The 15945-nt window shown below is 37.8% G+C and overlaps 1 protein-coding gene across 2 annotated transcripts in view; it reads left to right on the top strand.

Moving 5' to 3' along the window:
• The window catches only part of LOC306888373 (craniofacial development protein 1-like), a 41531-nt gene extending 29321 nt beyond the window's left edge, over window positions 1–12210 (top strand). For both annotated transcript variants that reach the window (XM_079446612.1, XM_079446611.1), the window contains one exon: window positions 9529–12210. In XM_079446612.1, coding sequence (XP_079302738.1) covers window positions 9529–9619 — 91 coding nt within the window. In that variant the 3' untranslated portion in view covers window positions 9620–12210. The remainder of the gene's footprint in view (window positions 1–9528) is intronic.
• Window positions 12211–15945: the final 3735 nt, after the last annotated feature.

The following is a 15945-nucleotide window of genomic DNA, read 5'->3' as shown; positions in this document are numbered from 1 at the left end:
AATTCCTCGGTAAAATAAGTATTTGGTCACCTACAAACAAGCAAGATTTCTGGCTCTCACAGACCTGTAACTTCTTCTTTAAGAGGCTCCTCTGTCCTCCACTCGTTACCTGTATTAATGGCACCTGTTTGAACTCGTTATCAGTATAAAAGACACCTGTATCACCTGAATCTGCAATAGGCAAGCAGCTTGGTGTGAAGAAATCAACTGTGGGAGCAATTATTAGAAAATGGAAGACATATAAGACCACTGATAATCTCCCTCGATCTAGGGCTCCACGCAAGATCTCACCCTGTGGGGTCAAAATGATCACAAGAACGGTGAGCAAAAATCCCAGAACCACACGGGGGGACCTAGTGAATGACCTGCAGAGAGCTGGGACCAAAGTAACAAAGGCTACCATCAGTAACAAACTACGCCGCCAGGGACTCAAATCCTGCAGTGCCAGACGTGTCCCCCTGCTTAAGCCAGTACATGTCCGGGCCCGTCTGAAGTTTGCTAGAGGGCATTTGGATGATCCAGAAGAGGATTGGGAGAATGTCATATGGTCAGATGAAACCAAAATATAACTTTTTGGTAAAAACTGAACTCGTCGTGTTCGGAGGAGAAAGAATGCTGAGTTGCATCCAAAGAACACCATACCTACTGTGAAGCATGAGGGTGGAAACATCATGCTTTGGGGCTGTTTTTCTGCAAAGGGACCAGGACGACTGGTCCGTGTAAAGGAACGAATGAATGGGGCCATGTATCGTGAGATTGAGTGAAAACCTCCTTCCATCAGCAAGGGCATTGAAGATGAAACGTGGCTGGGTCTTTCAGCATGACAATGATGCCAAACACACCGCCCGGGCAACGAAGGAGTGGCTTCGTAAGAAGCATTTCAAGGTCCTGGAGTGGCCTAGCCAGTCTCCAGATCTCAACCCCATAGAAAATCTTTGGAGGGAGTTGAAAGTCCGTGTTGCCCAGCGACAGCCCCAAAACATCACTGCTCTAGAGGAGATCTGCATGGAGGAATGGGCCAAAATACCAGCAACAGTGTGAAACCTTGTGAAGACTTACAGAAAACGTTTGACCTCTGTCATTGCCATCAAAGGGTATATAACAAAGTATTGAGATGAACTTTCGTTATTGACCAAATACTTATACATTCTTTAAAAATCAGACAATGTGATTTCCTGGATTCTTTCCCCCCATTCTGTCTCTCATAGTTGAAGTGTACCTATGATGAAAATTACAGGCCTCTCTCATCTTTTTAAGTGGGAGAACTAAATACTTTTTTGCCCAACTGTATGTGGCCTCGCAATGCAGATGCCTGCTCCCACACATTTGATTCATTGATTGGGGATGAACTACATGAAGAAATATACAATAGAGTATAAATTAATCCACATGTGACAGTTTTAAATTCACTTTTTATTTAAAACTGTTTCACTTTTTCCTTTTGAATTTTATTTTTATTTTTTTTCCATTATAAATGATATTAGCTCATAGCAATAGGTGAAAAGTTGAATAGAATAGAATAAACAGCACTCAAGTTACACACTTGTGTAAAACCTGATGATCTTTTTTGATCAATTATTTCAGTCAGTGTTTTGACAATTGACTCAATATTTTGTCATGTTATATTTAGGGATGGATATTGTTAAGGTTTTAACGGTATTACTACTCTTACCGATACTGCTTATCGATCCGGTACTTTAACGGTATTCTTATCGGTGCTTTTTGTTTTATTTATATATATATATATATATATATATAAATGAAATGTAAAATACATTTTTAATTAAATGAATATAAAACATCAATTTGTAAATGCACCAGTGTGCAGGCATTTTTAGTGTTTTATATACATAAGATAAGATACAGTAAGAACATGAACAAAGAAACAAAGTAAAACAAACTGACCAATACAATAAAACAAATATACAAATGAAATGAAATAATCAGTGCTTTCATTTTTCCATGAAGGTCTACTAATATTAATATTCAGGTAAGTAATAGCTACAAAAGAAATCTAAAAGTAATCAAATGTAAATGAACACTGCATAGTTTTCACTGTATGTATTGATAGATTAATGCTTATTAAAGCTATAACGTTATTCAGATTAAGAGTTGTGGGCGATTTTTCTCTTTGCATTTTGTCTCTCTCTTTAAGATAATATACTGACACACATTGGATTTTCTCCCAACTGTTCTTGTCCACTTAAGACATAAACTGTGTTTAAGTGAATACTCTCGTAGCCGGGAATTTTGACACATTTTGTGTGTATTTGATCGTTTGGATGCGCCCGAAGCTCAAAGTGTACTTTGCTTGTACGTTTTGGAGCGCACCGCGTATGCACGCACGGACACACTTGTGTAGATTGTAAAGACAGCTCTTACAGTTCATCCACCAACATTATTGATTAGGCTATTGAAACTGTTTTTTTTTTCTTCTTAAATTATTGTTAGTGCACACCGATAACACCGTGCTGTATATTTCTCATTATATGCACTTAAAAAAAAAAAAAAAATTGAGCCAACTGAAAATTAAGGCAACCAGCTTTTTGCAAATTTTTGAGTTCTCTCAACTTATTTTTGTAGGAGATTCTCAACTTTTTGTTGTATAAAAAGACTCAAAAATCTGCTGAAGCTGGATGCCTTAATTTTAAGTTGGCTCAACTTTTTTTTTTTTTTTTTTTTGCCAATAGTATGTTTTAATAAAAAATATTTAATTACCGTCATGATGCACACTCTTCTTCGCAATTGTTGAAGGACAAAAAAAAAGTCTTTGTAAACTTGAGATTAACATTGCCCTCCAGACTGGTCTAGGATCAGTATTCAGTAGATCCGCAGAATGAATGGAGTGGGAGCTAAGCCAATAGCACTTCATTTAAACCTGCTTATCTTGGCCTTGATGGCTATCTTGTGGAGAAAGAGGTGAAGAATAGGACTTTACTCAAAAGCTGATGATGCAAAGCTGTACCAAAAAGCTTATGTTAACCAGGGTCAAAAGGTTTAGAGTTGTGTTTACAAGAAGTGAATGAAATACTGCAGTACTGACTTCTCACTTTTGTTAAAGCAGTTTCATCATGGTTCTCGTTTGAGCTGGAATTGAAACAGGGTGTAGTTAGTGGGATTTAAAACCAGAGAAACACTGACGTAAAATGTTTAATAGGTATTTATGATTCTGCACTATATCCAGATCACTACTCAGATACTTGTGATAGTCATGTGACTCTTTGTATAGATAGTCAGATGTTCTTCTTCCATTAAAGCTCAAGATGCTCTTTGAATCATCTACAATCATGGAGGAGAACTTTCCAGAAGTTAAACTTTTTGCCAAATCCCCTTTGTAGGAAAAAAACCCCACTTGTAATGGATAAAGCTGTTTTAAATTATAAAATGCAAATTTGAAGCTTTGTCACAAATTGACTCTTTTGAACGCCTTTGCTATATTAGTATAGTTTTGGCTGACTCCTGGTCGACCAATCAGAAGTGTGCGGGACATTCTAGCCCACATCTCTTCTATACGAACTCCTATGCAATTTTAAACACATGAACAGGCCATTATTTTTTTTTTGCTTCCATTTCATTCCATCATTGTAATAAATAAACGATGCAAGAGCAAAGTCATATTAGAAATGCAGTATTAGGAATGCTGTTCTCAATATTTCTGAAAGAGATTTTCATTTTAGTAACATACATACATACCCCTTTATCGATTCCCTCAACATACCTCATTCATCTCAAATGTATAATTAATACCTAACAGTCAGCAGTGAAAAGGTATGCCTGCTGTAATGGAGACTAAGTGCATATAGAGATGATAGAGAGTGAACCGTACTCTGTATGGACTGTTTCTTCACATAGCAAGCTAATTTTTGCTTGTGCCCACAAACCTAGGTTGCTACCACAAACCTAAATACATGGTCTTTTCTGACAAATTACAACATTATGATACAAATTATGATATTTAAGAGATTGAAAATAAAGTTAATAGATTAAATACTTACCCTGTCAGGACGGACCGACTGTAGTGCTAGTAATCTACAGATCAGTTTTTAGACTTCAAAACGCTTGGGAAATTAAACAAGACCATAATTAAGATCTACACACGCTTGTGTCTCTCCACTCTACGGTCATGTTTAGATTTCATTCATAGTGAGTTTAGGAGGAAGTGAAATCTTGGTGGAACATTTGTTTCCCATCAAGCTTTTGGTGAATGCACACTGATGGGTTTGTTTCAGGAGGTGAGTAAATGTGAGGTCTCTTGGGTTTCGTGCCACAGCTGCGGCTGTAGGTTATCTCAGTAGTGCATCAACTTAGTTGTTGTCTTGCTTTCCTCTGGGTTGTGAATACCCCTCGAAACGAGCCCTGTCACCATAGTTACCCATCCTACATTCCTCTGGGGTAATGCAGTGCCACATGTGTACAACGTTACCCCACTCCCAAAATGCATTTGGTGTAAAAACAAGCAGGGAGATGAGGGAGGAGAAACTAGCATCTTGTCCTGAGGGGATGGTGATATACAGTACCCTCCATAAATATTGGAACAGTAAAGACAAAATTGCTCTGTTGGCTGTGGAGTCATTTGCAAATACGATTAAAAGATGAATATGAGACAAAACTACAGAATGGCACATTTTATTATTAGCCGTTTCAACACACACATGTTTTACCAAATAAAAAGTGAGTGAAGTGACATACTGCCAAGTATGGTGACCCATACTCTGAATTCGTGCTCTGCATTTAACCCATCCAACGTGCACACACACACACAGCAGTGAACACACACCCGGAGCAGTGGGCAGCCATTTATGCTGCGGTGCCCGGGGAGCAGTTGGGGGTTTGGTGCCTTGCTCAAGGGCACCTCAGTCGTGGTATTGAGGGTGGAGAGAGCGCTGGACATTCACTCCCCCCACCTACAATCCCTGCTGGCCCGAGACTCGAACCCGCAACCTTTGGATTACGAGTCTGACTCTCTAACCATTAGGCCACAACTTCCCCAAGAAGAACAGCACTTTTAGAGTTCATCCCACTCATTGATGTGAGCATAAGTATTGGGACAGTTGAACATAAGGCAGATATAAAAGATTAAAAGCTATTATTTATATACATCACCAGACTCTTGGTCTCATCCTTTGAAATGCTTATTCCAGCCTTTAATGCAGCCAATTCCAATTGTTGCTTGTTTTGGGGAGTTTCTGCCTTTACTCTCCTCTCCAGCTGGTGAAATTCATGTTCATTTGGATTTAAATCTGGAGATTGACTTGGGCAATCTAAGACTTTCCATTTCTTTGCCCTTATAAATTCCTTGACTGAACTGGCAGGGTGTTTTGGGTCATTGTCCTGATGCAATATGAAGCACTTCCCAATGAATCTGGTGGCATTTTCTTGAATATTGGTAGGCAAGATGGTTTTGTACCCTTCCAAATTCATTCTGCTACTGTCATCATACATTAAGTCATCAGTAAAGTTGAGAGGGCCTGTTCCAGAGGCGGCCATGCATGCCCATGCCATGACACCACCTCCACCATGCTTTACAGATGAGGCTGTATGCTTGGGATCATTGCAGTTCCCTTTTTTTGCTTTCCCATCACTTAGATAAAGGTTCATCTTTGTCTCATCGGTCCATAAACACTGTTCCAAAACTCTTCTGGCTCACCTTTGTGCTTTTTTGCAAACTCTAATCTTGCCTTTCTATTTTTGGTGCTGGTCAGAGGTTTGCATCTTGCTGTGTAGCATCTGTAATTCTGTGTCAAAGTCTCCTGAGGACAGTAGATTGTCAGAGCATCACCCCAGCTTTCTGGAAGTTGTTGGTGATTTTACAGACACGTCTTTTAGGGTTCATTTTCACAGCTTTTATGATTTGTCTGTCATCAACTACTGTTGTTTTCTCAGCTGATCAGGTAGTTGTTGGTTGCTGGTGTCGCTGGTGGTTTCCAAACTCTTGATTTCTCCATGCCCTTTTGCTAGAGCTCTAACTGACTTCCTCCTTTTCTTTTAGCATCCAAATTGCTTGCTTTTCTCTCAAAGTCAGCTCCCTCATCTTCATCCTGGTTTGTGTGCGTCATCATCGAATGCAAGATTCAGAATGCAGAAGTAATGGATATAACGGATACGACACATTCCCTGCTTTTAATATCTGAAGAATTAATGCAACAGGACACAGCTGATCACTTAGAAAGACCTGTGAGACAACTGTTCCAATACTTATGCTCACATCAGATAGAGGGATGAAACTCTAAAAGTGCTGAACTTCTTAGCTGGTAAAACATATATGTGTTGAAACGGCTAATAATAAAATGTGACATTCTGTAGTTTTGTCTCACATTCATCTTTTAATCATATTTGTAAATGTCTTGACTCCACAGCCAACAGTGCAATTTTGTCTTTACTGTTCCAATACTTTTGGAGGGCACTGTATAATGACATAATTTGTGCATCCAGTTGCCATTCTGTTTTACTCCCTTACTATGCATTTGTCGCGTTATAGTTATAGAAAGTTATAGAAATAGTTAAGCCAAAACTTAATTTTATCATCATTTACTCACCTTCATGTTGTTCCAAACCTTTAAGATTGGCTTGCTTGCTTCTGTGAAACAGAAAAGATTTTTGATGGTCAGTGGGGTCCATTGTTTAGACTCTACTGACTTTCATTATATGGACAAAAACAGAAAACATCATTTAAAATCTGAGGAATATCATACAGTTATGCAATAAGAAACTATATAGATGGAATAACCTGTAATAAGAAATTAAATGATGACAGAAATTACATTTTTGGGTAAGCTATTCATTTAAATCTCACTGCACACATTTCTCATTTTTAATATATGGATGAAAAGAACTGTTAGTTCTGTATCAGACAGTTGTAGGGAGTGGAACAGTTACTAAATTAAAAACCTGGCCTGGGGGTTTAAAAATAAAGCAGACAAAATTATGGTCTGCCACTGTTTCCATATTTCTGTTTCTCTGAGAGGGATGTGGTTTAAGAGGAGGATCGCTGAAGGGTGTGGAGGACGCATAGACCATAGAATAGCATAGTGCACAGACCGCTAGGCCAAACTGTTTGCCCGCAGGACTGTTTTCAGTGTGAGACTGATGGTTGAAGATCTTATTTTTTTCACAAAATATAGGACAACAAATGCACCCAGATCTGTCAGAGCTAATGGAGTTTGTAAACCCAGGGCCTCATGTCTCTGGAGGCAAATGGTTGGTTGGGCATCAGAGCTTCCAGAGCATCCTGGGATTGAGACACTGGGGAGAGTGACCCTCTGCTGGGATTAAGGGGGAACGGAGCGGACATGTGACAGATTGTGCTCTTCAAATGCTGCAGGCAGAATGCACAATGTTTCTCTGAGTGTTTACAGAATTTAACTAGGTAAACAAAAATCTAAATGGGTCATATCATTAAAAAAACAACTGTTCCTTCATTTAAAAAGAATTTAGTATGCTATTGAATTGTATACTGCATTTTTCTAGAATGCAAAACATCCTCCCTTCCAACAAAATTACTTGTTCAAAGATGACTATTCTGTTTAGAAATATAATAGGAAACATACTGTTATTCCTAGACGGACAAATGAAAAGAGTAAAATGTTGAAAAGCCTGTGCTGTTCCTGGGTGTGTGTAGCACCTACTGCTCTGCAGATCCTCCTAATGAGTCCCTGATAATTTCACTTTACCCTGAACAGACTGAGCGTCATATTTAATCATGTGAACCTGTAAACCGCAGTGTAATTGCACAATGGATTTCTTTAAAAAAAAAAAAAAAGCTGCCAGCTCAAGCTATATTGGACCCAACAGCAAGGAAAAAAGACCAGTGCAATGGTAAAGGTCAGATAAAGTGGGCATACATTTATTACTGTTTTGATGCCAAAAATTGACTGGATATTATGCTCATTAAGTACCACAGTGGAGAAAAATTAAGAATTAAAGCATCGATGAAACTGAAGTATCAACAGCTCTTTTCGTGTGTATTGTGATATACAGTTGAGTGCAAAATAATTACCAAAAAAGAAAATATGTATGATGGGGACTTCAATCCATCAGTTGTTTTTTGGGCGTTGCATTCAAAATATGGTGGCAGATGAATGTATTGTAAGGGTACAGTGTTAGGATTTAAGTGAACTTTACTAAAACTGAAATAAAAATAAATTACAGCTAAATAGAAATATTTAATAAAACTAATAAAAATGACAAACAAATAAAAAATAAATAAAAACATATGCATGGAATCATCCACAACAAGATCAATAGAATTTAAAAATGTGTAAAATTTCATTTTATGCCAACTGAAAAAAAAAGCATCATATGAGCCATTTAAACCCACTGTCTTTCAGATTGTGTTTTGTAAATATGTGGGTGTTTGTGTGTTTCACAGAGATCCCATTAGGACTTCAAACAAGACACAGGCAATCAGTTTTTGCTCTCTGTCTTCTTTTCATCATTGGCAGGGGCGTGATTTGATATCTAATAAAATTTTCAGTCTCTGCTCCATAGCCTCACATGTCTGCGTTGCAGCTGCTCCGAGGGTTTTCCTAGTGTGCACAGTGCTCTAGACTACAATTCATTTAGACCTCACATAAAGCTTTGTGTAGGAGATGCCCTTCTCTGCTGATCATCAGCCAGCTCCCTGAACCTGAACCCAGACTATTATGAAGAAAACCACAAAACCAGATGATGTCAGCCTGAAAGGCCATTTTATTTGTTTTGTCCTCAGCATCTGCTCTTACTCTGACTACCGGCGAGTCTTGTAATGACAATAAACAGTGAGGCTGCATACATGCACCTATAACCTCCGACATTGAATGGATACAGTTTGCTCCTATTGTGCTGTCCAAGACAAATTCTGGCCTTTGATCATTTGAGCTTGACTTTATGCAATATATCCAACCTTTGTGACTTCCTTTCCTCTGTGGAACACAAAAGAAGATACAGTGTTTTTCTTTTTTTTGTCCATAAAATTAAATTGCACCCCATCGAATTTCATTACATAGACAAAAACAGAAATGTTTTTAAAAATGTCTTTTGTGTTCTGCAGAAGAACTTAAGTCAATCCAGGTTTGGAGCAATATGAGGGCGAGTAAACCTGAACTAGGTATATTAGAAAAGGAAAACATCCAAAATCTGAAATTCTTTGGCCCTTTACAATTGCAAACCACTTGTGACAGGTAATAGCATCGTGAAGCCAGCATGCCTAAAAAAAGAAACAAATATGTGTGTGAAAACACTTTACCACCAGAGTGCTGACATTTACCAAAAACCCACTGTCCACTCACCGCCAGTGTGCTTCATTCCAAGACACAGTGGGAAACGGCAACAAAAGCACAGAAAGAAGCTTTAGGAAAGCATTACTGGAGATGTAGTGTACAATTGCAAAAAAGATGATATTCAATGTATGCAGTCATTGAACTCACACAGACACAAGAAACAGCAAACCAGGGTTTGTGTCAGTGTCGTTCTTGCTAAGAACTTGTTTACTTGTGTTTTCCTCCACCATTATCTCAGTGTCCTCATTGTCTCTGCTCTCTGTGTCTGTAGTTACGTGGAGAGAAAGAACTTCCTAGAGCGAGTGGACCACCGGCAGTTTGAGTTGGAGAAGAGTGTGCGTCTGAGCAACATGAAACGGTGACAAGAGGAGAGAGCAGACACATTCACTGATCAAACCACAGACTGTCCCATATTCACACACACCCTGCATACACTCTCAGTTTCCTGTTTCGTATAGGTGGAATAACCTGTAGCCCCCCAAAACAAAACTGCTCTGCTTTCACAATCTGAATGTGCAGCTCCCATATTGTCTTTTGCTTCTTCCACTCTTCCTTTGTCCAATATTTCATGTCCACGTTATCAGGTCTTTAATATGAAAGAGGAACAGCTCAGGATGTTTTTCTTCTCAAGGACTTCAAGCAATTCCTCAAAAACCTCATTTTATAATTAATTGAGGTACATCCTAACCATTTGATAAGAGTGACATTAATGGGAAAGAAAACCTCATTAAAATACACAGATTATACTGAATTATTTAGCATAATTCACATCTTTGTTCTGACAGTGAGGATTTTTTGTAAATGTAAACGTCCTGTAGTCATGCTCTTTACACATAGGCATTCAGGTATATTCTTTTTCTTTTTTTTGATGGTAAAATAGAAGAGCGTAAGAATTTATATTGTCTTAAGAATTATATTGTTAAGAGTGGTTGTATGGCAGTTACCCTGCCGTCATTTTAATTGTGTTTCACTGACAGAAATAAATCATGTCATTGAGTTTGGACACTTTCTTTTTAAATGAACTGTGTCTTAATGTTAATTATTTTGACCTGCTAATTAATTGCTTCACCTCTTTTGTGAACAATTTTTTATTTTATTTAAAAGGCAAACTCAAGTACATGAAAAGAAAGCAACAAAAAACAACACATGAATACAAAAACAACAGAATTATCAGTTAGGATCAGGGAGAATTACTTTCCATAAAGGGATGTACAGGCAATTCCGTCAGCATTATCACCATTTCTGTCAAAAATGGAAACATTTAAATTTCTTCAAACAGTTATCAAAACACCTTTAGTTTTATTGTCAGTCGTAGCAAAAGAGACCACCACGTAATATCTATTATTGCATCTATGAACATCATCCATCCACAAATGAGCTTTCTGGATCAAAGCAATGTCAACTTTTTTCGTCGCAGTAGTTGTAAAAAACCTGTACGTTTATGGGGGCCATTTAAACCATTGACACCACAACTTATATTAATTTCAGTCATTACTATCAAACAAATAAGTGAACTGAACAAATGAGAGAAAGTTATACCACTGCAAATGAATTAACTCGCGTCTGCCTTTAAAAAGCCATTAACATAAAGAAAACCCACCCCATAAAACTTTTACAGACTGGGGTGAAAACCCCAGGCTGCAGCCCTCCCCTGTCTTAATCAGTGACAGTAACATGACAGCCAGTCCCATTCTTTAGAACACCGCCATTAGCCCTATTATAAGAGAACAGAATAACTTTGAATTCAGTAAATATCGAGTGATAAAGTGGGGTTAAAAAAAATAAAATAAAATGTGTACTTTCCATAACGAGGAAACAAACATAAATAATTGTATCATGTACATTAAAAACTGTTCATTAGCGATACCAAGTTTCCTTGCTTACATGAAGAACTGCCAGTAGCCGATTGATACATGAAGTTCTAGATCATTAAATCAGAAGTCGAGTCACTCTGTATTATGAAACCCTTATGCTACGTCCATCCCAGGAGAATAAAGAGTGGGAATGGAGCTCAGGAATTTACGCGCTTCGTCCGGTGAGTGCATTAGTTTGGTCTCGCCGTGTTTCATGACGATCTTCAGCGTAGCTGGATACTGAAGAAAGGTCTGCAGACCTGCCTCTTTCAATTCCTTCCGTACTGCACTGAAGGAGCTCCGCTTCTTTGCCGTCGCGGGAGAGAAGTCGGGGAAAACGCTCAACATCACACCGTCACCCGCTTTCACAGGACTGTGGTGTCTTGCTTCATTAAGGATCAAATTCCTGTCGTTGTAGCGTAACAGTTTGAAGAGAAACACTCGCGGTTTGGAGAGATCCGTTGAAGCTCTGGAGTAAACTCGATTCGTGCGTTCAATCTCGATATCTCTGCCCACAAATGATGGGATCCAAATCGGCAGAGACCGTTTCAGAAAGCCGATCGAGTCATCCTTCTCGGCCCCTTCAGGTAGTCCCAGCAGGCGGAGATTACTGTGTCTGCTGCGGTCCTGTAAATCAGTCACTTAGCGCTTGGCCAGTGTGTTCGCCGATCACTTTTTTCTGCTCTCTCTGTTCCCCAATTAAAAAGCCAACTTTAGAGCATATATTCTGGATTGTAGTCATGTGAGAGGCGAATTTGGTGCGCATTGCTGCTAATTCAGCCTTCAAAATGTCCTCAAATCGCTTTATAGTGACCGCCATATTGTCTTCAATGTCGGCTCAGCCCGCCGCGGCTGCTGGTTGTGTTTTCTTCTTAATTGGCGAGGATGATGGTGAAAGATAAGCGAGTTTCCGACTGCGTGACCTCCAGACCAACGACAAACGAAAAAACTACCCCAAATGTAAAAAAAAAAAAAGAAGACGAACAACAGTAAAAGACTGTAATATATACACGGAGCTCAACTAATGTGCGACTTGGCTCATGAAAGTGTCACATGATCCCCAATTGCTTCACCTCTTATGGCTTTCCTCTTCCCCATCTCTCTTTGCTAGCTTATGCCTCCCTTGATGTATATAGGCCTACAATTTAAGCTCCACCCCACCACAGTCTTTTTTTTGAAATACCATCTAGGAAAGGGATCAGCAGGGTTTAAGTCACGTATCTCTGAATCACTGTAGTGAGTCTTGCATGAATCCTTCCCCTTTTCAGAGCTATAATAATCTGCGAGATCTTCTACTGACAATGAAAGTCCTGTAGCTGCAGAATTTCATCATTTAAAAAAATGTGTGCTGCTTGACCGTTTAAAAAGTGTTTTGAGTGTTTTTTAGTGCATTGCTAAGCAGTTGCGAGGGTGTTATGGGTGATTGCTCAACCCCAAAATGTCTCATCTCTCGATATGGATCCGTGTCTTTTTTTTTTTTCTTTTTTTTTTATTCAATGTCTATGAGATTTTGTTTACTCATTTTATCATCCTCCAGGCAAAATGGTAAGTCATATAGCATAGAAAAGTAATAGCACATCTCTCTTGCATGATTTGAGGTATCACTGCTGGCCGTACCACAAATGGGATGAGTTACATGCCTTTTTGTTTGAAAGAAATTAATACTTTTATTCAGCAAGGATGCATTAAATTAATCAAAAGCAGCATTAAAAACATTAAAACAAACATAATATGACAAAAACAATGAGCAAAATCAACAAATATACAGTTGCATGCAAAAATTTGGGAACCCCTTGCAGAATCTGTGAAATGTGAATAATTTTAAAAAATAAGAGAAATACAAAATGCATGTTATTTTTTATTTAGTACTGTCGTAAGTAAGATATTTGACATAAAAGATGTTTACATTTAGTCCACAAGACAAAAAATAGCTGAAATGATTAAAATAACCCCATTCAAAAGTTCAGTTCAAAACATGATCTCTCTTATTTGTGACCCTGGACCACAAAACCAGTCATAAGGGTAAATTTTGTGAAATTTAGATTTATATATAATATGAAAGCTGAATAAATAAGATTTGCATTGATGTATGGTTTGTTATGATAGATGACAATATTTGGCTGAGATGCAACTCTTTGAAAATCTGAGGGTGCAAAAAAAAAATCGAAATATTGAGAAAATCGCTTTTAAAGATGCCCAAGCAATGCATATTACTAATCAAAAATTGATTTATATTATTTATATTTTTCAAAATATCTTCATGGAACATGATATTTACTTAATATCCTAATGATTTTTGGCATAAAAGAAAAATCGATAATTTTGACCCACACAATGTATTTTTGGCTATTGCTACAAATATACCTGTGCTACTTATGACTGGTTTTGTGGTCTAGGGTCACATTTTGTTCAAATTATTCACATTTTCACAGAATCGGCAAGGGGTTCTCAAACTTTCGCATGCCACTGTATGTATTTCAGACTAAATCACAGTACTGTTTGTGTTTGATGTCAATTCTCAGTTTGTTATTTTTCCTGAAAAACCATGTTGGGTCTTTTGATAGCATGGGTGGTAACTTGTTCATCCTTTCACTTGAAGATAATGGTCTTGTTTACATAATTCAGTCTTCCCTCTACCTGTGCGTAGGCCTGTGTGGGCACAAAGTTTGTTTACTGCCATTTCCTGCTGCTCGACTACCATTTAGAAGGATGTTCAGCATGTTCCACGCATCTCTCCAGATTTCTGTAATGGCTGACACCCACAGCAGTCCCCTGCCTCGCTGCTGCATTGCTTATTTCCCAAATGGAGATGAGTAGCTATTCTGTGTTCTGATGTTGTCCTGTGCAAACATCAGACTCTGCAGGTGGGAATTTGAATGATACTGGCATAATTCCCTCACTTAATCAATGTTCTCAAAGCTTAGCACTGTGAGCTTTTTTGTGTTTCACACCAATAAACTGGTACAGGCATAAATAAATGCGCATATATGAGCTTAGAGAAACAATCATATCACAGAGTACATGGCATTTGCAGGTACTCCATGCATAGCTGAACTCTTAAAGAAACAGTTCACCCCAAAATGAAAATTCTGTCATTTACTTGTTTCAAAACTCTATATGTATAAATATTTTATGTCATGCGGGTGAGTAAATGATGACAAATTATTTTGGTCCCACTTATACATTAAGTGGCCTTAACTACTATGTACTTAAATTTAAATGAGTCATTTGGTACACTTATTACATTTTTAAATTATACTTATATTTTAAAAATACCTGCATGTAATTAATTTATGTAATTACATTTGATTACACTGTTGACCCATCCTTTACACCTTAACCCACCCATACAACCAAACATTTCCTTAACCTTACCAGTAACCCACCTCAATAGCAATATGAACACAATAAGTACATTGTACTTATGTTTTGATGCAAGTACATGGTAGCCAATACCACTTAATATAAAGTGGGTCCTTTTTATTTTTTATTTATTTTTTTGGGTGGACTATCTCTTTAAAAAGTTACAGTGCACACCAAAAATTAAGATTGTCATTACTAACCCAAAAGGTACATTTTTTTTAATTCTATCCTGGCCACTCTTTTCAGTATAATGAATGAGGATGTGAGCTGCAGAATTTAAAAAATGACAAAACAGCAACATGAATTTCCAAAAAAAAAAAAAAAACTGATGTTCTTCTTGTGCTTCAGTAGAGAATTCAGATTCATGAACGAGCCATCTTTTCAGTCAGATCTATCCAGTGCAATTGTTAACCAATGAATTCACAAAACCTGAGAGATTTGTTCACAAATTAGTTCTGTTGTTCCATGTTCAATTCCATCCATGGACCCTTTTCAGAGACTGTGATATGTTTCCACAGTTATTAACATCATAAATCTAGCAACCTTTTTTATATTTAAATTTTTAAACTTTTAATGTACATGTATAACGCTATACATTTCTTACCTTGGCATTAAAACCCCGGAAATGTGAAAAGAATTATCAACGAGTGATGACTTAAATTTCAGTCTTTTCCTAACGCAAAGCTATATTATGTTTGGCTTCAGAAGGCTGATGAGTTGTAACATCGTATATTTTGTATACTTTTGTGTCGTTTTTGAAGCTTGAAAGTCCCTTGTTTAGACCAACGTGAGGGTGTGATGACTGAATTTTCATTTTTGAGTGAAATAATCCTTTAAACATTCACGTAATGCATATCACCCTTTCCACGTAAAGGCATAGTGGGAGTATAGTGAGGTAGCCACACTCATTTCTATTCATGTCCTCCCCCGTCCACTCAAAGTCGATGGTAAGTGTGTGGTATTCAGGAGTGGAGAGGAGCCTATCGTCCTCATCTTTATTCAAATGCACCTGTCCTCTCCTGATTTTACTTTCTTTCTTGGGTCTGAACACTGCTGTGAGCTCCTAAATAATGCCTTCATCACTTTTCTTCTGTCACTTTGTCAATTTTTCCATCACTTTCATCTTGCATTACACTTAGACATGATGATGACACGTCTGATTTTCCCTTTGCAATTGTCTCTGCCATTATCATTAACTTTGACTTTCACTTCACAAGACATTTTCCTTTCCTGTCATTTTATACTTTCATTTCCCCTCTCTATTTCCTCTTATCTTATTGGTTACATTTCTTGAGCGATTTCAGAGTAGTATAACAAACTGTCAGTTATTAACATTACTTGGAGTGCGCTATGTATAGAGTTAAACAAGCAGGCCAAAATGGATCCAATCCAATGCATCCACATATCCAATACTGTGATAGAGTTGTCGAACCTTAGCAGTGTGCTATATAAAAAGACCTTTATGGAGCCAC

The sequence above is a fragment of the Barbus barbus genome, assembly GCF_936440315.1.
Source record: "Barbus barbus genome assembly, chromosome: 22".
Classification (NCBI taxonomy): domain Eukaryota; kingdom Metazoa; phylum Chordata; class Actinopteri; order Cypriniformes; family Cyprinidae; genus Barbus; species Barbus barbus.
Note: the sequence above shows the minus strand (reverse complement) of the source record. Positions and strands in the feature narration are given on the sequence as shown.